At 31.6% G+C, this 25421-nt stretch overlaps 2 protein-coding genes across 2 annotated transcripts; both read right to left on the bottom strand.

The window, feature by feature from the left end:
* Positions 1-19764: 19764 nt before the first annotated feature.
* On the bottom strand, positions 19765-20934 carry LOC128202040 (uncharacterized). Its single transcript, XM_052900894.1, has one exon. The coding sequence runs from the start codon at positions 20932-20934 to the stop codon at positions 19765-19767; it is 1170 nt and encodes a 389-aa protein (XP_052756854.1).
* Positions 20935-21911: 977 nt separating this feature from the next.
* On the bottom strand, positions 21912-22853 carry LOC128202041 (uncharacterized). Its single transcript, XM_052900895.1, has one exon. It carries the CDS (start codon positions 22851-22853, stop codon positions 21912-21914), a length of 942 nt encoding a protein of 313 aa, XP_052756855.1.
* Positions 22854-25421: the final 2568 nt, after the last annotated feature.

The raw sequence follows: 25421 nt of genomic DNA on the forward strand, positions 1-25421 counted from the left end.
CAGACATCCTTTGAATTTGAGAGAAAAAAATAGAAAGAGTACAGTGACTTTTATCCATACGTAGTTATCACATGAATCGTGGCGTAGGCGTAATCGTACACTGAATGCACGTAGTACGAAATTCACGTCATCGTCTCGCTATGTGCGTAGTTACGCCTACTCTATTACGCGACAATATGAGTATAGTCTTACAACTAAAGTGAAAAAATATCAATATACCAGTATTTATTTACGCTTTATTGCATTAAATACAAAAAATTGGGATTACAATAAATAATTTAAGTAAAGTGATGAAAGAGATTGAATAGCGAAAAAGGCTGTTTTTTCGCTATTCAATCTCTTTCAAACAATCTTTCGGTAGAGGTTGTTGAAAAAAAGGGAGAAAAGGTAGGTAGCGTACATATGCTTACAATTATATTCATTTTTTACTAAATTCATTATAATTATAGTCTTATAATATTAACGAATATCAAAATATATAGATTTATACTATAAATTATATTATCATTAATTTATCAAGGGGAGTGCTCTGAAGAATTATTCGGATTGATACCTGCTGCTGATTTTCACCATCGTACAACCCGCCTTAAACTAAAATTTCATCCCAACTATCTGGACGAGTGGCGGTCCTCCACTGTGCGTTTTTCAAGGCACTTTCTCCCACGCACAACCACTTTCAAGAAAAGAGCATATTTCCTTTTAAAAAGCCGGCAGCACACCTGCAATGCCGTTGGTGTTGTGGGTGACCCTGGGCGGCGGTAGTCACTTACCATCAAGTGAGCTGCATGCTCGATTGCCCCCTGTGTTGTAAAAACAAAAATTATATAGATACGTTACACTTGATATCAGTTTATTGTATCGAATACTTACTTGTTTTTGAAGAATTCTTATATTTTTAGAAGTGTTCCTTTAAATAAATAAATGAAGTGATAAATTCAAACAAAAATTATAATTCTCAGTTTCAGTTTAATTTTTTTCTCCAAGTCACAAAGGTACTCTTTGAAACTACTACAAGTTTCCGAAGTGTAATTGAAGAAAGTTACAAAGTAAACAAAAAAGACACTGCTGGTTGTAACTATTTTCACGAAATGCCTTTAGGTAAACCATGTATAATGCTAACTAGTATATGATTTTGATTATTTGAATTGGAATACAAGTACATGTATGAATAATTATAGTTATTTTATACAGATATCAGATACAGATTATATTTTACCAGAGGGAGACTTCGTACAAAAGTCGATTGCTTGGGTACCTCTGTCCCATTCGTGTTTCAACCGTGAAGCAGTTGTGTTTGCATGGCTATGTTTCGGTTTGAAGGGTGGGATATGGCGTGAATTTACTGGGTACAGAGGAATAAGACCTGAGTCCTCAGGAATGGCAGCGCATGGGGGGTATCATGGGCGAAACAATATACTCTGTTATGTCCATGGTACTGCTCATGTCTATAGACGACGGTTACCACTTTCGATCAGATGGACCGTCCGCTTGTTTGCCATTCTAAGTTGTGTAAAAAAAAAGATAGATAAATAATTAATTTGTACTTCTTACAGCTGTGTGCTATATATATCAATAAACACAAATAGACATGCGCAAAAAGAGAAATAAAAATACAAAAAAAAAGGAAAATACATAAAACAAGTAACACAGATTTTTATATGGTCTACCAAAATTTCAGTTAAATCTGTTTTAAAATTTAAACGTAAATGAGCACTGATACTACTAATCGTGTAAGTAGAGTAGGTACCCTGTAATATCAAGAGTATACACCGGAGGGCCGGAGGTCTCTGACGTGGCTTACTATACGAGGACTTTTTGTGCTCTCTGTAGCACGAAATTTATAAGTACGAACGTACGTGTATTATTTTTAATACTTATATTACCTTTTTAATATTGTTTATATATAGATATATACAATTATATTAAGTATTATGTATAGTTATATGTTCATAACCGGAATTTTATAAACTTACTATATTTGCAACAGCAAGGCGAAATGTTGAGATGTAAAGCAACACTGCTTTACATCTCCAATCAACTCACCCTGAAGAAGCTTCCGGATGAAGTCGAAACAATAGTCCGAAACAATAAACATAGTAATCTCATAAAATTACCGATATAAATACACAGCGTGTTTAATATACACACCGTCTTAAATAACCTGTTTCTTTTATAATTCTTACACCTTTCAAGAATGATCTAAATTGTGTTTATCTCCACCAATTTTGGTGGGAGATGTAGACACCTCTACAACTGAAGCGTATTCGCCTGGGGACAAAATGGTTTGCGTTACTAACACGCCGCTCGTTCGACTGCACTCACAACTCGAACAGAGATTCCCTGTACTAGTTTGTGAATATACAACTAACTCTCACGTACTTCTCGTATATATTGAAGGAGTGATGCGAGGAATACATGAATAAACTGATTTTGCATAATAAAAGTTAGTGCTTGTTATCTAAGGAATAAGAAGTGAAGCATGACTTTGTGCGCAATTATTTCAATAAATCAATTTCCTTCACAATATCATAAAAATATTTTTTTCCGTTCAATACTCATATAACTATTTATTTCAGTCCAAGTAAATACTAAAAGGACTTATTATATATAATCAAAATATGTCTTTGCTATTTATTTTTCAAATTTCTACATTTCTTTTCTACGTTTACGTACCTATTGATAATGTCCAGTAACATTTATTCATATTTAAGTATTTATTAAGCAACATAATTATTTTTGTTATACTGCTGTAAAAACTGTTTAAACTAGCGCGTGATGTTTGTACCTATTCTATAAATATAATAAAGCTAAATAGCTTACATATGTTTTCGTGATCTTCATCTACGAGTATATAATTTCATTTTACCTATTACATGCTGTCATAATAATATTTATATCGATATTTATATAGAATCTATTTTATATGTAAGGAATTATTAATTATTTAGAAACGTCTTTATATTTTTTTTTATTACAATCTAATATAAATTATAACTATATGCATTGTGGTATGTGAACTATTTGTTCTTGTTCTGAATACAATATTAGAATTTCCTAAAATTATTTTTTTATGTATACGTTGAGTTAACGTTTATTCGCTAATTTTCCATTGAATCATTTCCATATTATTCAAGGGCAAAAATAGAAGCTGTCGTTCTTCTTAGCGCTATATAATAAAACAATGTGCCAAGCCATAAAATTTCATTAATATTCATCGCAAAACAGCGCAAATTCATTTTTTGACATTGATTTATGGGTGGGTCTACTTGGCACGCATATATGCCTGTGCTTACATGAAAGGATTAAAATAATAACTAATATTACCGAAACCAAATAGTGCGCAATAATTATTATTATAAACTTTGAGTTACTTATATTTTAAACCATAAACTTAGGAGAAAATGTGTAATTATATTGTAAAAAAAGGTGCCATATATATAATAATACTTTTTTTTTATTTCACATTACCTATTGAACTGAGCCATTATTTTAATAGTGCGTGAATTAGAAAAAGTATTACATTTAATATTTTATAATGATGAGATAAATAAATGAAAAGTTTTTAAAATAGAAAAAAAATTTAATGCACGAGAACCTAAAGTAATAATTTAAAATTAAAATGATATCAATGTGTTTTTTATAGTATCACATGAAAATAACTAAACTAATTTCAACAAAATCTGATGATCAAGTAGACAGTCCATGTTAGAAACTGATGTATACTTTATAATCGGCCCAGTCGATCGTGAGGTTCAGCTTAACTCAATTTCATATAATTCAGATGAACACAACTAATTTATCCGACAGCAAATCAGCAGATTGGGTCTAATTGGAAATTCTGTTGATATTTATCAAAGCAGTATATAGTTTTACATTGGTAAATCCAATTCGCGCAATGTTTTACTGTGACCCCTGCTCTGGTACGAACGATTTATCGCCCTTCTCCCGTGAGTGACGTTGGTCGTAATGTTGATTCGAAAAACAATTGGATACAGATCACTTTCACTTTTTAAGATTCCAAGCTATTCCCAGATCTGTTTTTTTTCATAATAATAATTTTTATTTTGGACTTCTTTGGTCCATTAATATTTATTTGTAATAATATAAATACAATGTTCTTAAAACTAATGTTAGTAAATTTGCACACACACTTATACATACACACACATATATAGTATATTAAATAGTATATAAATAATCATTGCTGTACAATTCCATTGGAAATTGCGTAGCAGTGATTAACGTACACACAGTCCAGCCTGCTTGCTATCATACTCAGGATGCTGTTGGCGTTGACACATACTGTTTAACACACTACCTCGTCTTACGATAATTGTGGGTGCAATCTTTGAATATATTTATTATCTTCTTATCTATTTCTATAGCTCTACTTAACTAATCACACTTAGTACAGAATTCTCTGGTGCTTTAATTAAATAGTTATTACTGGACATATCACACAGTATTATCTAGTTGTGTAATGTGTAAAATAAATTATCCTAAATTTGTTAAACGTATATTTTTTTTTTATATTTCCAATAGTTAGAATATCTTTTATAAAAAAAAAAAAAGGTCAGATGCAAGTTGGACTCGTACGTCAAGGGTTCCATACATTAATATATAAATATGAGACAAAATTACCTATATTACATTTCTCCTGCAAAATAGACATCTAATAGTTATTATTAAATCTAGAATAATTCGTAATTTCTTAATTTAAGCTATTGTGATTAACAACTGGACCACATAACTGAGTTTATTTTTGAAAGTTATATGATATTTTTTTTAAATCGGCGTCAGTTAAAAATATAGTTTTATTTTTTTCTAATATTCTCATGTACTGAAATTATTTCACTTCTGAAATTTTGGAGATAGGAATAATCATTTTGGTCACCTTTTCGATCATAACTAACAAACTACGCATCATAAAAATAATTAAAAATTAGTTTTAAAATGTACATATAAAGCCCTTTTATATAATATCGATACATATTTCAAATCGATAGCATTAGTAGTTACTAAGATATAGTACTGTGACAAACGAACAAATGGACGGACAAAGTTATTATAAGAGTTCCTTAGTACTTTTTTGGTACAGAACCCTAAAAAATTAATATCGATACTCAAAGTATGCCTTTTCTGGTTTTGTTATGCCTATTATTAAACCTAGACTAGACGTAATTTCAATTATTCCTCTCCATCCTAAGGCTGCCTGGAATAGATCGCTATTTAGCAATAAGCCCGCCTATTGTTGCCTCCTTACCTTACTTTTTGTAATTTTGATTTATTTTTGTCTTCTTATTGTTATGTAACTTAATCAATCTTTGAGGAAAACAGTAATGAGTTTTCATTCATTCATTTATTCATTCACAAGAAATCTATTTTTCTAATATATGAAAATAGCTTTTACCCTAGCTTTTACCCGCGACTGCGTCTGCGCGACCAAGACAAAAGATTTGCTAAATTTCATAGTGATTCGTTAAACTGTTCATAAGCTATAAGGTAACCAACAAACAAACAAACTCAATTTCACATTTGTTTAAATAAGTGAGGATTAGCGAGAAACAATTCATCATTATCATTCTGTATATGTACAGACATTTTTCACATAAGAAACAACACTGTATACTAAAAAATAGAAAACATAAGGAGACACTATGGGGGCTATGATATATTCTATCCATATACAATATAATGTCCGTCCATAGTTTTATACGCGTCTTTAGATAACAGTTGCCACTTTTCATCAAGTGGGCTGTCAATTTGTTTGTTTTTAGTTTGCTGTTAGTGACCTATATAAAAGAAATATACCTATATATTATTTTTATTATTGTTACATAAAATAATTATTAAAATAAAAAATAAAACAAACTGTGCGAACACCTAACAGCAATTAAGAAGAAAGAAAATTATATTAATACGTCACACGGCTATGCTTATTGGTACAGGTACCCGTATTTTACAACTCTTAAACCGCGTTCATAAATCTTGTATAAAACTATCACGCGTGCCTTTTAAGTAAATCGTGATATAGCGTCAAATTGAAGTTTAACTAATGTAAGAGTCGACGGGACGCATACAAGTAGCAAATTGCTTCGTGTATGACTTGCACTTCCTTTGACCGATCTACGAACTTCCGACATCAGCGCGACGCTTTTCACAAACCATATTATTTAGCAGTTAACTTTAAGTAATGTTTCATTTTTTCAGTTTTTAATTAAGTTTCGTCATTTAGAAATAAACATTGGAACAATAGGGAAGCTTATCAATTTTATTTGCCAACTAGCTTTTTACCCACTACTTCATACGCGTAGATTTCAGAAATAGGAAATCCAATGAAATAGAGTACTTTTTTTATACCACTGAGGTGGCAAACAAGCATACGGCCCACCTGATGGTAAGCGGTTACCGTAGCCTATAAACGCACGCAATACCAGAGGCATTACGCGCGCATTGCCGACCCTGAAGAAACCTCTTTACCCACCTTTTGAAGAACCCCATGCTGTAGTCTCTTGGGAAAACCTCGGCTCATTCCATAACCTGAATGTTCGTGAGAGAAAACATCTCTGAACTTTTAAATGGCGTATCAAAATAAAACATATCAGGTTTTAAGTTACACCTTCAGGAACACAAGTGTGAAAACCTCATTCAAATCTGTTATAATAATTTTCACGTGAACAAAACAACATACAACAACCAACATACAACAACAATGGGAAGAACCATATAACCAGACTGACAAAATTTATAAAAATGATTATTTTGGTTTATATTGGTCTTATTAAGACCTTTTATGTCATTTTCTTTTAAATATCTTCCATGTACAAACATCATCTAGCTAAAATTTTATATTAGTAATATTTATTTCGAATAAAAATTCATTGCGCTATAATATCTACAAACTTTATCTCTGATTTACTCTGTAGTGAGAGACAGCAAAAATAAATATAAAAAAAATCCCATTATTATGAATCTCGCTTTTTTTATTATTTTTTTATCGATATCCAGGTCCACTCTAAATGGCACCACCTTCAAGAAACCTTCACCTTTAGAGCTTTATGTATTTTTTTCTAATACTGCTTTTGTAAAAAAATTCTGGGACATTCGCTAAAATCTTGTGTTACTGAGTGTATATTAAAAAAAGAACTTTATGTACTTGTAAATAGTTTAGAAAACAAATGACTGCATTAAACCTTTCTCAACGTACAATAGTGGTGACTTTAACAATCCTTGCAACATTGATGTACGATAACTGAAAAATACTAATCCATTTGTTTTTACCGGATTGATCCTGCAAGTAAGTGAGGATTATACAAATTCCTTGGCTCGTGTCGATTGTCACGACGGTCAATGACACCATCTGTATCAAGTGATTCATATACATTAAATAGATTTGTTATAATATTAAATGGCCTTTTATTTTAGACCTTATTTTTATAACACAAAATATGTTTTTCTTTTAGTCAGCCTCATTTTTACTCGCCCTTATTGCTAACGAAACAATAAAAGCATAGAAAAAATTGCAAGAACATTAAACGAAAAAATCTACGTGATATTACGTTATCAAGAAAAATCCCAAAATTATGGATATTCCGGTTTGAATGATACGAGTAGGTATATCATACAAACGCAAAAATTTCTAATTTTTAACCGACAATAGGTTTTTTTTTACAAATAAACAAAATATTTCTTTATTTAAATAAAATTCTTTTTACAATCTATAGAGGAGTCAACACAGGAATATACTCTTGTGTTTATCTCGTATTCATTTTGTAACAATGGCTGTCGTCTTTCTTTGCGGAATAAAACAATTGTTTATTGCGAAGCAAATTTGTACGCAATTCTGCATTCTGAATTCCTACATTTTCAATCTAATATACCTATGAAACAGCTTGTCGTTTATTAAGGTTCTATTCAAATTAAAAAAGGAATAATGGAAAATTAATAATTAATATTAATTTTGTCAAGACTGAAATAGCTATTTTTTTTTGCAATGCACAATATGCTTTGTTTTTTGCAATACAACTACGAGTATTTTTAAGTACGTTAGTTCAAGCTTCGATAAGTTAAACAGATAAATTCTTTTATTCTCTATGATATACATATATAGCTTTATAAATACAATAACATGGCAAGTAAATTCACAACGACATTTTCAAAACCTATTTATACAGATATATCACAATGTAGGTACCACTTATATCTTAAATTTTCATAAATAAACAATGCGAGGATAGTAAAATCCGGTCTATTTATTCTTTCATACTTGTTTGCAAAGCACTTAGCATTCAGGCGAGCCGGTCGGTTACTTTATAGACACATATATTATTTCACCTACACACAAGCAACACAAATAAAACCTACTCTCTGCATTTGTATTTCTGTCCTTTGAAGTTGCTACTTGCTTAATTTAATGCTACGTTAGGCTTTATTTTATACTCCAAGTTTGCAGTAAACCTTTTTATTCGTGTCAGGTTTGCAAACATTACGCAGAAGTACTTCATTGTTTTTAATTCAATGCAAATAATAATAGTGCCTTGCCGCATAACTATTGCTGAATACTTTACTCTTATTTTATTTCCTCGTTGCGAATATCTTTTATGCAGTTTTTTACGTGATCTGTCTCACGAACATAGAGAATGAACTTTTATAGATTTTGAAAACATTTGCATAATAAGTTGTGCTGAATTGCTTTAAAAGATAGAAGCAATAAAGACGAGGATCTCTCACAGCTAATAACCATGACATAATAACTCATCTCCAGCAATTACACCATTATCAAATTCTACTAGCACAATATACTAATAAATTAGTCACGAGATAAATTTTTAACAAAAATATCGTCTTTAAATCATTATGTACTCGTAAATATGGGTATTATTATAAAACCTTATAATCTATAAACACACATAACCCATATCATAAGAATTTATATCATATATTTATACTAATCAAACATTATGACTCTGATCAGAGATAAAGGATGAAACCTAGGTTTATATATAGGTCAGTGTTTAACTAACGTAATACAATATGGCTTTCTTAGATCTGTATATCCACTCTCAAATAAATGACTACATTTTATATTCATGTTAAAATGGATCAGTATAAAACATGAATGGAACAGTAATCGAAATTACAATAGGCAAAACAAAATTAATTCATGGTGACATTTGTTGTAAATGAATGTCGAAATCCATTATTTAAAGAGCAGTAATTATGAGCAACTATCAATGGGAGGGCGTTTGTAATCTACTCAAGTGGATACTCAGAGTCAGCGAGTATTTGAGTGCCCTCCATAATTTGCACAGAACATTATTCGGCAATGTTCAAAGCACTTCTCTGAAAACACTTAATGCTATCTAAAATTGCTGTAATGTTGCTCGCCAACCTCTACCGAGTGAAAGGGAATGGAAATACTACGACCGAGGCTATCTGTTTTTTTTTTTATATGAAATGTTTTCAATCGTTTCAATAATGGCGACTAATGGCTCCATCCTATTATAGATATCGATTTATTTGACATCGATGCAAAACTATATATATGAAAGAAAATCCTAGGAATTGTTATACCCATGGTACTGCTCCTGTTTATAGGCGACTGGTACCACTTTCCATCAGGTGGGCTATCAGCTTGTTTTACCGTTCTAAGTTGTATGTTATTAAAAAGTGCCATTTTTGCTTAAGAACTAAGCAGATATACAATAAATGTACCTGCATATACATAATGTTAGGTCTCAATACGCGCATTTGTTTATATACCAGACGCAGTACTACTTCAAAAGGTCATCACGTTTTATAAAATTACTAATATTTTCAAATATTACATTTTTTTCAGGGTCGGCAATGCGCACGTGACACCCCTAGTGTTGGAAGCATCCTTAAGCAATAGAACCTAACTATTTAGCATCAGACAGGCTGTATGCTTGTTTGCCACCTTTGTAGTATAAAAAAAAATCACAGAAAGAGAATAAAATACAATTCAAATTTACGAGAATTGGCTAAACATTTATTCTTTGAAATTTTACTAATATTATAGATGTGGAAATTGGTAAAGATGTATGGGTGTTTTTTTTATTTATTTATTTTATTTACACATACATTAAACAAACTTTTCACTTAAATAATATCATTTAGATACAATTTCTCTTTAAAAAAAAAAACGTTTAAGTGTGTTTGTTACTTAAACACACTTAAACAGCTGAACTAATTTAAATGAAGTTTAGTGCATGGATAGGTTATATCCCAACATAATATATAGGATACTTTATATTGATTTTCGCAGGCGAAACCGTGGAAAAAACTACTTAAGAATACATTAAATATAATATTTTCTATATTGGACGACCGTTCCACTTGATTTGGACTCTCAGTTTAATTTGCTGTTAGACATTTCGCTAAATTTATTCAGAGCCGTAACATTAGCAATGATAATGTTATCATATCGCAACAGGCACTGATACTAATCTTTCTATAGGAAATTGACTAGGTATTTATCTAACAGTGTTATCTTTGGTATTTCTCGAATGACCCAGCAGGCGGCTCAATAACCATCCAATTTGCATAACCTAATTCCTCGTGGCTGCGTCAAATAGCTGACAGATCTCGCGGGCCACACGCTACCAGTAATGGATGGGACGTCGTTTCTGATAAGGCCCTACGCTGACAAGAATATATTCGATCGTTAACGTTCAAAGATGCAATCGTTCACAAATCATAACGTATATTCCTTTTTGATTTTGTTGTTATTTATTACCTTGAACCCTTTTCTGGTCAAGACTCTGATGTTAAATTAAATTCAATTTTTATTGCAAATGAAAACGCTTTGAAATTATTGACTTTACTTAGTCGATTTGTATGTGTTATTCTGATATCCTATCACGAAGAACCATTTTTACTTAAGTACTAAGTGGATATACAATATATACACCTGTATATCTTAATTTTACTAATTTTATAAAATTGTAACTACACGATATTTGTACCTGGAAGATATTTAAATAATAATAATAATAATATGGGGAGTGTTAAAAGATCAATAAATACTAACAATAATTTTAGAAATTTTCTCTGTCTCTTTGTATGTTTGATCTGGTATCATGCAAAAGCTACTACATATAACAAATTGAATGATCGTTTTATAATTATATATTTGAAAGTCTATCTTCAAATCTAGTGTATATTTTATATTGATACGCTATCTAAAAGTGGTATATAATATATTATTGGTTTTTCTACTTCTAAAATCCACGCGTACGAAGTAGTAAGCAAAATAAATGTTATACACAGATGGATCATATCTTGGGTATATAACATATAAACATAATATATAGAATAACGTGGCTAATCAAGAGGAACAGACTTAGTCTTCGAAAAAATTGTATACAACTCACAAGCAATTTGTTTTTAATTATATAAATTTACCTTAAACCCGCGACTTTGGTGCCATCAATGGTTAGTTCATTAAAATCTTTAGAGATAATTCTAATTTGTGATTAGAATTATTTTGTTTAATTCGTCTACCATTAGTATACGTGTAACTGCCAATATTGAAGATTGACTACAATTCTTAGTAGTAAAAGTTCTACGACATTCTATATTAGGCATCAACCTTTAACCGTTGTTCAGTCTAGGTACATATTGCAACACGTGTTTCACCTATAAACGAGACAATTAATAGATCGTTGCTCGAAGTCTAGTGTTAAACATTCAGAGTCCTGACTGCGAATGGCTCAATTCGAAATTAATCAAAATAATTCTGATTGACTGACTAATGACTTTCTCAAAATAAAACATCTAATTCAATAAAATATTTTCCCATTAATAAATTGAAAAATATTTTGTGTGATTATAATTATTATAAGTAAGATTATTGTTTGAATATTAATTTACTCAATTAACTAGTCAAATAAAACAATAAATTCTACATTCAAAAAAAATTTAAAAGTACCTTAGAGTTTAAATCTCTTCATAATACCTATTACGAGTATACTCGTAGATTTTACTCACTTCTATAGTACAGCTTCGAAGTTTATGAAATACCATAATATTCATAAAGTCATTTTACTTCTCCATCGACTATACGTCCTTGATTGACATAGTATGCCAAAGAATGTGAAAATAATTACAGTTTACTATAGACAGTTTTATTGTTGTATTTTGAATTTTTATTCACAAATATAAATTAAAGAATTTCAATGTTTGTCGATCAAACATTTAAAACGAGTTTCAAATAATGTAAATAAACACTTTTCTCCCAAAAGAAAAAAGAAATAAGACAAATATTGAAATTGAAAGCCTGAAATAAATAAAGCCAATATTCAATAATCTTGTTTGTCAAAGAATTACTTTTCGTTTCCACGAAAATTCACGTTAATAATGTTACGTTGTATCCCATTGCCTTTCCGACCCATGGGAAATAATATAATTATATGATCACTGTACCTTTATATTACATTGAGATTTTATGTAATATCTACACTAAATCACAACTTCACTAATTTTATTCCAAGACAGGATTTCCACCCGCGAGTCAGGGCACTCGAGAACTAAGTTAACAAAACTTGGCCATTGCTATACCTCGTACAAATGTGTTTAACAACGAATTGAATGCACGCAAGATTGTTGTACTAACAGTGTAAGCATACATGCTTTTCCTTGAGATGCTGGAATTTAATAAATAAAATAAATAAATATGCTCACGACTATAATCTCTAATGGAAAAGTCAGAAGCATTTGCCGACTGTTACGGAGATGGCGAACGTAACACTCAATATTCTTACATTTCATCCTATATTATATTAGAATTTAATACATTAAAAAATGTCCCAGCATAGAAAGATGGATACTCTTTATTGTTTCCTCCAAAAGCTTACGATAGTAAACTTATTATGGATATAAACAATTACAAGAAATAATCACAATGAGAAAACAATGGGCGAAGTTATCGCTAAAAGCGATCTCTTCCAGGTAATCTTTGGATGAAGAGTAGTAATTATAAAGAGTTTGATCGGAGGCATGATGACAATTCTATTATTTATAAATATGGAGATGTAATACATGTAATAATGTAAATATATATATATATATATATATATATATATATATATATATATATATATATATATATATATATATATACATGTACATACATATACAGCATAATGGCTTAGTTATTATATATAGACCATATCCTAAAGTAACATACAATGTGCGTGCAAATTTATAAAGACATTTGACACGTAAAATGTGTACTTCATAAATTGATAAATTAATGTAACTATTATACATAATAGCATAATTACAGCATTAAAAAATAAAAGCTAATTAAATATCATTTTATTAGGTCGGTATACTGTGAGGACTGTGGTATGGCTGTAGTGGGAATGACCGATCCTAATTTACAATGGTCAAGAAATCAGTATTCAGTGGTCAGACAGCAATAAACTGAATGCAGCGATCTTGCCTCTTGCCCGGCATTCCGAAGGAAAAATTAAATTCCTATCGGACACTAACGCGTGACCGCACGCTCTCACGTGGATGTCACAACTCAATACAATTTCGCAGAATAGTTTTATTCATTAGATCAACGGATACAAGATTTTTAAAAATTCCTTATACCAGTCTATAGTCTTATTATATCAGTATGTACTAATAATGAAGAATCATTGTAACAACTACTGCAAAATATATCTCTTTACAAAAATTATGTATTACAATAGCTTATATTTAAAGTATCCTATGTATTGTTAGAATATAACCTATATATTAAATTTCATTTAAGTTCGAATGAACACATTGTAATAAACACAGAAAGCCTCAAGAAATATCTAATAATAATATTTAGGTATTGAAAAACGTTCCTATAATCTTTAACAAAGTTAGCGGCTCTTTAAGCAACTACTCCGGCGACTCATTGTAATCGCGTGCCGTTGTGCTGACACTTTTTAATATTCTTTTTGGAATGCAGCCGGAGTGGGCGGTGGCTTATCGCTGCTGTTACTTGTAAGGCACTGAACAAAATTAATGGCTTCTCAGCAAAGTCTTTACCGGGAGCACTGTGCTAGCTTAATCCTGGCCAACACGTGATACAGCGCCGCTATACATTTTGTAGAGGTAAGTAAACTTAGTTCTGTTGAACAATGGACTTTGTTCTTTAATTAACTAGTGAGTTATATTATAGTAGCAAGTAAATTTTCCGTAAAGTGATTTTACATAATACTAAATAGTAAATTGATACTAATAGAAATTTTAAAGTAATCTGCGCACACCGATGAACAATGTTACATAGAACTTTCCTTTCGTTTCAAAGAAGAAATTAAGGAACTAAATTAGAGAAGAATATCATAATTAATATCATAAAAATAGTAAACTACTATTTTTATGATACAAATAGTATACTGATAGCGCAGGCGGGATTACTATTCTATGGGTGATGACCCATTAAAAAAACTCTATTGGTTTATATTATTGGTGGTATACCAGTGAGAGATGGTGAGGATGAACTCAGTTTCCTAGTGTTAGTGTTAGACTGGGTGGAGGCCAACCTGACAGAGCATTATTGCTAGAAATTGGGTCACTCGATCCCATTACTACTGATGTATTATACTATACATATTACTAATAATCCTCTCCTCTTCGCTACGCGTATGTGGTGAACTAGTCTGTATAAAATCGTAGCACGCATATAATGATCCCCCTCGATCTACCGACCCCTGCCCGGACGGGGGTCGAAGTGCGGTGGCCTGAGTCGAGGTTCGAGCCACTAGGGCGCCCTCGGGCGCGAACACCGCAGTCCATCTGAAAGAGCTGACGCCTCACGTCGCTCCCCTCTCGCGGGCTTGGAGTGCCTTCAGCACTCGCCCCTGCACACACGCTCGGTGAAGCTGTAAAGGCCATCTGCGGCCAACAGCAAAAACGGTACGAAAAAAAAAAAAAAAAAAAGCATATAATGACAATTGACAATATACTCGTATCCATAAAAAACGTACGTGTCGATCAGAACATTTGTTATCGATCGTAATGGTAATAGAAATAATTTTATACAAATATACTATACATAAAATGTCTATAAAATAATAATATAGTTTAAATTCTAAGTTATCTATAGAGAATATTCTGAGTTTAAATTTATATCTAATAACAATTTGACAGGTCGGATGTCTATCTGATGTTATAAATAAGTCTATCTAACTTGACTGAAGTTATGTACTTTATAATTTATATGGAAATAGAATATTTATTATTTACATAAGCTATAGGGCAACGACACCTCTCCAACTATGGATAATTGGATCGTTATATTTCAGATTCTTATAGGAGTTCAAAACTTTTAATAACAATTCACTCATGACATGTGAATAAATCTTAGAGTTTATCACAATGAAAACCCGAAATTTAAGGTGATACATACATACACAGAACAGTCAATGTCCGTAGACTATGGAAAGATACTACGTATAATAATGCAATAATCACTATTAAAGATGTTTTTGGCAAAACTTTAGTCCATAGTCATATTATAAACTGGCTATATTCCGCGGTTTCACTCGCGTACTGATGTACATAGAGTCCAAATTTCGAAATTCGAATATTAACTACCCATGTCTCACATTTCATTAAATTATGTTCAGAAGTTTTTGCGCGAAAGAATAACAAACATCTATTATCCATCTATGCATCCTTACAAACTTTTACATTAACAATATTAATAGAATAATAGAGAGGATGTAAAAGTGTGATAAGTTTAAATAAATTTAAATACAAAATTTAAGACTATTTTTATTCTGATTCACATGTGCAAACAGAATAATCCTCTCTTTGTGCTGCTATAAACATTCCTAAGTGTATTAGAGTTTATATTTTTATAAAAAAAGAAATAAAAACTTGGATAATTAAAATTTTGCATGCATTGATTGAAGCCCTTTTAAAAATAATATAAAATAATGAGAAGCATTGCTTTTGAATTCTACAAGTTATTTTTAATTATAACTTTAGACAAAAAGAAATTTGGTGAAATAGAAATTGGATTTGTGTATTGTTGAAAACATTATAAATACCATTTTTGGGTCAACATTTCTAAACTAGTCTATATAATAATATATTGCTATATCCATCAACTTTGTCAGTAACAAAAGTATCCTGTTCTGTATTAATTGAGAATGACAATCTACTTGTGTTGATTAAGTAAGAAATATTTAAACTTCTTCACAAATCTTATCAGATAATTGTGTGAATATGTAAGTAAAATTACAATAGCACCGTAATTTTGTATATTAGTAGAATATAGATAGTTTATGTGACACATTTATTAAATAAGAAAAATCCCTTACGATTACAATTTTCGCAAGAAAATTTTGAGTGAAATATGATTGTTCTTTGGTCGCTACAAAATAAACAATAAAAGAATAATCTAAGGAACTTTTCTTTTTACGGGTATTAGAGTAGACTCTTGGATATATGGCGATAAAATACATTTACAAAACAAAAGGAAATTCCATTCAGTATATTGGCTGCGGAATCAAGAGGACGTCATTATGCAAAGAGTAGATTTGATTTATTATATCAAAGAATAAAATGGTTCTCGTTCTCTATCTAACGTTAAAAAGCTTTTTCATCGCGCTGAATTGCGACATATAAATGCAGACACGACTTCTTGAATCTTTTCTCCATAATTGATTCCGCCTTGGGAGATATTTCTTTTTACGCGACTGCAGCCTAGTAGAAAGAATTGATTGCATGTTTTATTTTGAACAGTTCATTTAATTTCAATCCACAGACGTAGTTGTTTGTACAATCAAGATCCAATGGATCTGCAACGCTTGTTTCTATATTATGTAACTGCTCGTACTTTACAATAAATAATTCGAGCTTCGCTCAGGTAGTCTACTAATAAACTAGAGCAATACGATAAAAGTAAGACGATAATAAATCGGTACTGTAATCGTACGAGATAACCACTAATATTGGGGGGAAAAGGGATTAATAATAAGTGGGATTAGTAGCCCCATTGCTAGCAATACACTCTTTCCTCAGGGTCACCAAGTCAATTTACCCGCGGTTCCACTTGGAAACCATCAGGCTCAGTTCTAACTGACCTCCTTTTACATCTGCATCTATCATCATTCACTAGTGCTCCGTCAGGATATATCATCAACACGGGCGAGATTACCATACCATTATCATCCATTAAAAATACCCACCTTAAATGAGATAGATACCAAAATACGAAAATTTCTAAATTATATTAAAATCATTTTCTAATACATAATTTGCACACAGAAACTTACATATAATAAGAATTTAGACGTAGGTTACTTATTAATATATACATGAGTTATACTAAATCTTATTCGAAACGTTATATTATATGTACATATTTTAACGTTACAGGTGCCAAATGACTATTTATATAATAATAATAATAATTGTTCTATCTTCCACCGGCATTATACCAAAGACTCTAAGTAATAGCCTACAAACACTAAATATCCACACTAATCAAACATACCTACTACAAAAGGCCACTATCTTAAATACCTGCCATATTACTAGAAAATTCCTCACCTCGTCTACTATTACATCTTCCTACTCTGAAACCTCTCCTACACTTGGTTAAGGCCCGTGTCGGTGAGTAAACCTTCGTCCATGTGAAGAAGAGAAAGAAAAACAAATATATATATATAATAATAATAATAATAATAAAATTTATTGCCATTCTTCACAAATTATAATGTACATATATTAATTAATCAATATATTGTCCATTAATCGTATGCGCCTGGCAATAGGTACAAACTCAGCTTTTGCTGGACTGATGTTCGTTCAGCGCTGATTTTCAGTTTGCACCTACACGGGGCACCGTTTCATTATCAAATATATATATTGATGTAGATATTACATAAAAAATAAAAGAAAACAATACAAAAACTAAAATAAACAAGTATAAAAACAATGAATAAAAGAAAAAAAAATATAACAGAACAAGAATCCAATGTACCAAATTAGTGACAAGAAAAAAAAAAAAACCCTTAAAAGTGATATACAATTTCGATGCACTACATTCGATGACGAGAGCCAGCTCCACGATCCGAGGGTTGCTTCCGCATAAGTAAAATCCTTTTCTTCATTAAGTTTTTAAAATGTAATGGTGTTAAAGGTTGGTGTAATGGTGGAGGCAGGTCGTTCCAAATTTTTGCGGCTGTAAATTTAAAACCTCCTCTATAATTTGCAGATCTGTGTGGTGGAATTTTTAATATATTTAATCTGCACTCTCGAAGTCCTCTATGATGTCTATTTCTAACCCAGTCCAGTTTCTCGTACAAATATTCTGGCCGTCCACTATGAACAATCTTCTGAACAAAACAAGAGAAATGAAGCTCTCTTCGTGAAGCCATATTCAATATATCATTTTTGTTGTAATATGGTGTAATATGTTCTCGTTTAGTGATGTTATAGCAAAAACGTATGCAGGCATTTTGTACTCGCTGAATAGATCCTCGAGTTCGCTCTAGCAATCTAGGGCCATATACTGTGTCGCAATAGTTGAAAAGGGACAATACTAGAGACTCCACTAGAGTTACACGAACTGGTATGCTCAAATATTTCCTCACATGATAAAGTGTTTTAAGTTTATAAAATGCTAATCTTATCTTTGTATTTACATGTTCTATGAAGCGTAATTCCTCATCAAATAAAAGTCCAAGATTTTTTGCAGTTTCAACTCTTTCTATTGGCTGGTTATTGACAAGAATCTGAGGACATTGGCGTTTAGTTTTCTTGCACTGCATTTTATTACCCAATACCAAAAACTTGGACTTCGTAGGGTTTAGTACAAGAGCATTACAGTGACACCATTTGAGAAGCGAATTCAAATCATTATTTATATTTATTTCCGCCTGTCTTAAATTTTCAGGTTCGAAAGAGTAGTAAAGTTGGGTATCATCCGCGTAAAGATGTAGCTGGCAATTTCTAATGTTAGCAGGAAGATCAGATGTATATATCAAAAATAATAAAGGGCTCAGTATGGAGCCCTGCGGCGTTCCTCTATTAACAGCTTTTATTTGAGATTTAGTTATAACACCCTGATCTGTCCGCATCTCCACGTATTGGCGTCGATGCTCCAAAAACGAAGCAAACCATCTACATGCCGCAGACGACACGCCATTATATGACATTTTCGTCAAAAGAAGTTCGTGATTTATACAATCGAAGGCACGTGAGAAGTCTAAAAGAACCAGCATACTTGCCTTTCCATCATCAGATGACTTTAGTATGTCATCAGTGACTTTGGAGAGGGCAGATGCCGTCCCATGATTACTTCTGAATCCCGATTGCAATTTTGGTAGCAGATTTTCGCTTTCAAGATACTCTGCGAGCTGCTCATAAACCACCCTTTCTATTACTTTGGACAGGATCGGGAGAAGACTAATAGGCCGCAGATCTTTAAAATCATTAACTTCTGATCCTTTTGGAATTGGTTTAATTTTAGCAATTGACCATTCTTGGGGAAAATAATTGGATGAGATTGAATCGTTAATTAATTTTGTAATAATAGGAAGGGTAACATTGAGTGTCATTCTCAGCATTTCTATAGTTATTCCATCGTGGCCGCAAGCTTTAGTATTGACTGCATTGATTATTTTAATTATTTTCTCCTCGTCACACGATGTGATATTAAATTCATTGCTCACCATTTTCCTTGATATGGGTTTGTTATTCACTCTGTTACTTTGTGGATCATTGGGAACATCAAGAAAAAAATTATTAACAGGGGTTCATAAGATGATCTGGTATCAATGACTGGTCTACATTATTTGTAGTACATATTTGTTTCAGATGATGCCACATTTGTTTGGGTTTGTTTTTATTATTATTAATGTAAAATGTGAAATAAGCCTTTTTTTCGCGCTCCAAGGCACCACTTGTATAGTTGCGAAGACTTTTATAGTAATCAAAATGACTGTCCTCTCCCGATGCCCGAGCCCTGCGTAGAGCAGAGTCGCGTAGTCTCATCATGATCTTAATGTTATCGGTAATCCATGGATGTGGCTTATTGCTATTGATACATATCTTTCGCATTGGAGCATGAACATCAAATAAAGTGTTAATTAGTTCGTTAAATCGGTTAACTCTTGCGTCTAAGGTTGTCATCTTATTTACACTTTCCCAGTCCAAGCTGATGAGATCATTATTAAAACTATTCATATCAATATTGCCAAGAATCCTCTTATATATATATTGCGGACTTCGCTGTGGTTTATTCATTTTAAGTTCTGCCACCACCATGGCATGATCGCTAAGCTTTGGGTTGTGATAGACGTAAATTCCGGAGCAGATGGCCGGTGTATCAGTAATTACAAGATCTATTTGTGACGAAGTATTATCAGTCACCCTTGTTGGTTCATTAACAAGTTGGTAAAGATTTCGTTGAAATAGAAAGGTTGTCAAAGCAGATGTAGACGAGGCTCCCTTATTATTTATATTTACATTGAAGTCTGTGAGTATATAAATTGAATCATAACTCGAAAAAGTGTCCAACGAGCTACTAAGATTTTCAATAGCAGTATCTACCGAAACTGACTCTGGTCTATATGCTGTTCCTATAGCTAAACGAGCAGTTCCCGGAAGGTGCAATTCCACCCACATCTGCTCTAAATCAGAAGTGGGATGTGGCAGTACTCGTATCCGCAGTCCTTTTTTGTAATAAAAACCTACACCTCCACCTCTCGAACCCGTTTTTCTAGCCTTGTGTTTAAAAACGTAACCCGGGATCGCAGGCGCTAGCCCCGTCTGATCATTCTTTAACCACGTTTCGTTTATTGCCAACACATCTAGTCTATAGTTATTCACTGCTGCCACTAGCTCATCCTGACCGGTATTTAAAGAACGTATATTTATGAGACCTAATCGAAAACTGATTGACTTTTTAATCATTTCCTTCACATTTATTAATTTTAATTCTACTGATAGGCAGCAAATATCTGTTACAAGAGTTATGTAATTTCTGTTCACACATTAAACCATATTGACACATAATTAGAGATCTATCACAATAATGTTTGCATTTCCAATAACAAGTGGTTAAAAAATATCTGAATATTCTCGATAAATTACTGGATAGAAGTGATAATACATTATTATCCATAGATAAATTAACCACATTATTCCCAGAACCTACAAACTGATATTTAATAAAAAACATCTGTAAGTAGGCACTACAATCAAAATATAAATACAGGACGCAGCCTGTCGACTGATATTTAACAAAAAATATTATTAATGTGGTATTAATATCCATGAACATACATAAAAAATCGTCCCAATGATTTATATATAGATATGCAACAGAAAATAATAGTAAACTATTGTTCCAATTAATAAAATATACTACTACACTTTTTAAATATTCATACTCGTATTGAATAAAAAACAATAATAACCAGGTACACCAATCAATACACAAATACACAACACTATTTATATGATATCTAGATTGATATTTCTTAAAAAAACACAGTAACATATCACTACAATGAACATATAAATATAATAAGCTATTTTTACAGGTACCAGGTTGACATCTAATAGAAAACAATAGTAAAAAAAAAACTCCATGATCAATGCTTAAGATTACCACATTGTTTTTATAATTTAAAGATTGATACTTAACATAAAATAATAGTAAAGAGGCACTGTAACCACCGCATATATATACATTTTTATAGCATACAGATAGACATTTTAAGTAAGACTGCACTGATAAGGCTATACTCTTAACACATTCAAATCTACATAAATACACTATTCCATAATTTTTATAACTTACTGAATTATATTTAACTTTAAATCGTTTAAACATTAAAAGAAATAGCTTATAAATAAATTTAAGATATATAATAAAGAGATATTTATTATTGAACGGCCGCCGATCCAAAAACCCTGGTAAGATCTTTATCTGTACGTATACGATACCGTGGTGTATCCTCACCTTGATGTTGCCTTACAAATATTTTGCCGTCCCTTGTCCATACGTATCGCCAGTTGTGGCGTACTCCAAGCTCACGTGCTCGCTGAAATAACTGTCTGTTTTTTAGTGTCAGTCTTTCGTTTATATAAAATTTACTTGGTGGCCCTGGAATCTCTGTGCCTTCTGCAGTGGCACCACGACGAACCCTTGCAGCCTGGAGCAACTGATCACGCAGGGCGCGACGCGCCAGTCGTACCACCACCAAGCGTGGTCGACCCGAGACTTTATTATCAGAATCTAATAACCTTCCGACCCGCACTGCACTGGTTATATCTTGCACTGTCAGCTGCATGCCCAACTTGCTAGCTATGCTAATCACATTATGCGTGACATTTTCTCCCTTTTGTTCAGGTATGCATGAGATCTGAAGGTCATTGAGCAACAAATCTTGATCCCTATCATTGAGCTCGATTTTTAAGTTTTCAATCGACTGTAACAATGATGTGTCACTTTGGAACACGGAATCAGTGCTAGTGCGTCGTTCCATTTTATCCATACGTATACCCAATTCATCCAATCGGTTTTCACATGCATCTATCCTTAAATTTAAACTACTAATAGTATCGGTAAACGATTGCATCTGCAAATGCATCTCCCTCATGTCATCTCGAAGAAGACGTATTTCCTTTAGCAGCATTTCATTTGTAGTCGTGTTCGCCATATGTTCCGGTGAAGCCGAAGAACGGTCCGGTGAGAGCGCACTACCCCCGCGTCTCTGTGTCACGTTGTCTGCCTCCGGTCTGATAGGAGTATTTGTGTTGTCCTTTTTTGGAACCCTTGACTTGCATGAGAGACACTTCCAGGAGTCTTTATGCTTCTGTGTCATGGTGTTATAGAAACGTGACTCTGATACATTAGCACATTCCAAATCATAGTTTTGTTTACAGGCACTGCAGATCAAACATCGCTTATTTTCGATAAATATAAAACTCTCAATCTTTGTAAAGTGAACATAAAACAAATTAAATCATTTTAAACATTTTAGAAAGTCTTGAATGAATTCTAATAGGCAATTGTTTAAAAAATTAAAAAAGTATTATATGAAATACACGTAATAATTAGCTTTTACTGTTTTAACTATAATTCCTTATACTGACGAAATAAGTATACCTATTTTTTTATCACTACAAAAAAACTCTTTTATGTTACCTTCAAAGAAAGATACAGATTACAAAATTCGCAATACGTACACACAAAAAAATAACAAAAGCAAGATAAAGAGGCAACAATAGGCGGCTTCATCGCTAAAAAGCGATATTTTCCAGGCAACCTTAGGATGATGAGGACTATTGCACATCATTGCTAAAGGAGTAAAACTAGATAGTACAGCAGATTGCTATAATTTTTCTTAAACCTTACTGACAAATAACAATTAAGTATGGAAATAGTTTTATTGCGAGATAGAATCCGAAACGACAATATCCGCAAAAGGACCAAAGCAACCGACATAGGCCGAAAAATAAGCAAGCTGAAGTGGCAATGGGCTGATCACATAACTTGAAGAACCGACAACTAATAGGAAAGAAAGTTTCTTGAGTGGCGACCCCGTACTGGCAAATGCAGTAAAGGATGACTAGATAGAGTGGTGACCTCAAATGCATTACAGGGAGTCAGTGAATGCAGTTGGTTCAGAACCGTTCCTTATGGCAGTCTACGGGGAAACCTATATAATGAAAGTTTATACCTTACATAATTTATGTAAGATATATTTTCTGATCTTTATTAACAACCGCCAGCGTTTATTATGCATATAAGTAAACTGTAGGTAAACAAATACCTTCATTACGTTCTTTCCTGGAAAACAACTCACAGAATAAACGATCCTGGTAATAAAATATGTATAGTCTACTATTATTAAATTTACGCAATATTTAGCATGATAGCGATATGCCTGACTGAATATTGTGGCTCTATATTATAATACTTTACATGTAATAAAAAAATGAAACCAAAAATGTAGATACATTTTATTTTTTAGAAATAGTTTATTAATATATAGTAACATACAAAGATAAACTGAAAACGATTGTTTTCAAAAAAATTCTCTATTTGTCTTAGCGTTTAATGTAAAAACGGTTGGACTGTTTATGATTAACTTTTTATAATATATTGTATAAAATATATTTCAACGTATAAACTGAAAAATATACAACAAAATACTCTCCAACTGGAATAAAAATGTATCCTAGGTACATTTAAATTGAACTAAGTATTTATATATTAATACTAACCATCTGATCCGTCTTCGCACGTGTAGATAAAATTTTCGAAAGAAATATACATATAATAATGTATAATACTACAATAGTGTAGATTTCTATATGTGAAAGCTTTTATAAAAATGATAGAGTAGTTTTTGAGTTTATCCATTATAAACAATAAAGTCTTAACTTTTAATAATAATAGTAAAGGTATAAATTAAATAATATATATAATAGGCTAAATAATATTTAAAAAAAAATACTCTCTAGCAACGGAATTAAAACTAATTATTATTTTTTTAAAGCAATCTGTTGTCAAATAAAATATTGGTTGTGCATAACATAAGGAATTAAGTGTGAAAAGAAAATCCAAAAATATATCTTTTAATATATTATTATCCATAAAAATTGCTACATTACATATGTCATTATCTAATCATTCAAAATAAGTCCTAAAAGAAATAGGTAAATACAAGTAGGTGGATCTAGTATAATTTATTATAACCTAATAACTGTTGAACGTTAGAATTTCTTTGTTACATTTTCCATAATATATTATTTAAATATATATTTATATAATTAATATTTGTATTGGAAAGTCAAGAAGATAAATTTAAGGACGATGACAAAGTTACGCCCGACAGAGATCGATTAAGACATTAAATTACCTTGTTTCTTAGATCTTTGTTTCGAACAACAAAGCCACCGGCGATTAACTTAGGAACATAAAATTCCTTTGACGACAAGCTCAATAAATAATTAACTACCAATAATATATGTATGTATGACGAAAATCTTATTATTTTACAAGCTACTTTAGAATAATCAATACACTGTAATACTTCAAATAAATAAATCTCTATTCATTTATTTAATTAAATCTTTTTATAACTTTATAACGTCACGTCCAGAGAAATAATGTTGAATTATTAAAAACATATATAATTTGCTGTTGAATATTGACTTTATCTACAAGTATTTTTTTTTTTAATTAGGTGTAATCTGTAGGTGTTAATTTGGTTAACAAATTTCTTTCAAATTGGTTCACCCACTGATTATAAATGTGTATACTGACACATAACCTGGCAATTATCGAACAAATGTCTGTCGAATGTAAAACAATTCCTATTTACCCAATTTACACAATAAAACAACATCAAAACCGCAATTCATTTTATTTAATACACTTTTTA

The sequence above is a fragment of the Galleria mellonella genome, unplaced genomic scaffold (genome assembly GCF_026898425.1).
Source record: "Galleria mellonella isolate WM207_F2 unplaced genomic scaffold, CSIRO_AGI_GalMel_v1 utg72, whole genome shotgun sequence".
Taxonomy (NCBI): domain Eukaryota; kingdom Metazoa; phylum Arthropoda; class Insecta; order Lepidoptera; family Pyralidae; genus Galleria; species Galleria mellonella.

What these genes read in the sequence shown, in the direction of transcription:
- LOC128202040 (XM_052900894.1), bottom strand. Translation starts at nt 20,934, where the DNA reads ATGATTAAAAAGTCAATCAGTTTTCGATTAGGTCTCATAAATATACGT.
- LOC128202041 (XM_052900895.1), bottom strand. Translation starts at nt 22,853, where the DNA reads ATGACACAGAAGCATAAAGACTCCTGGAAGTGTCTCTCATGCAAGTCA.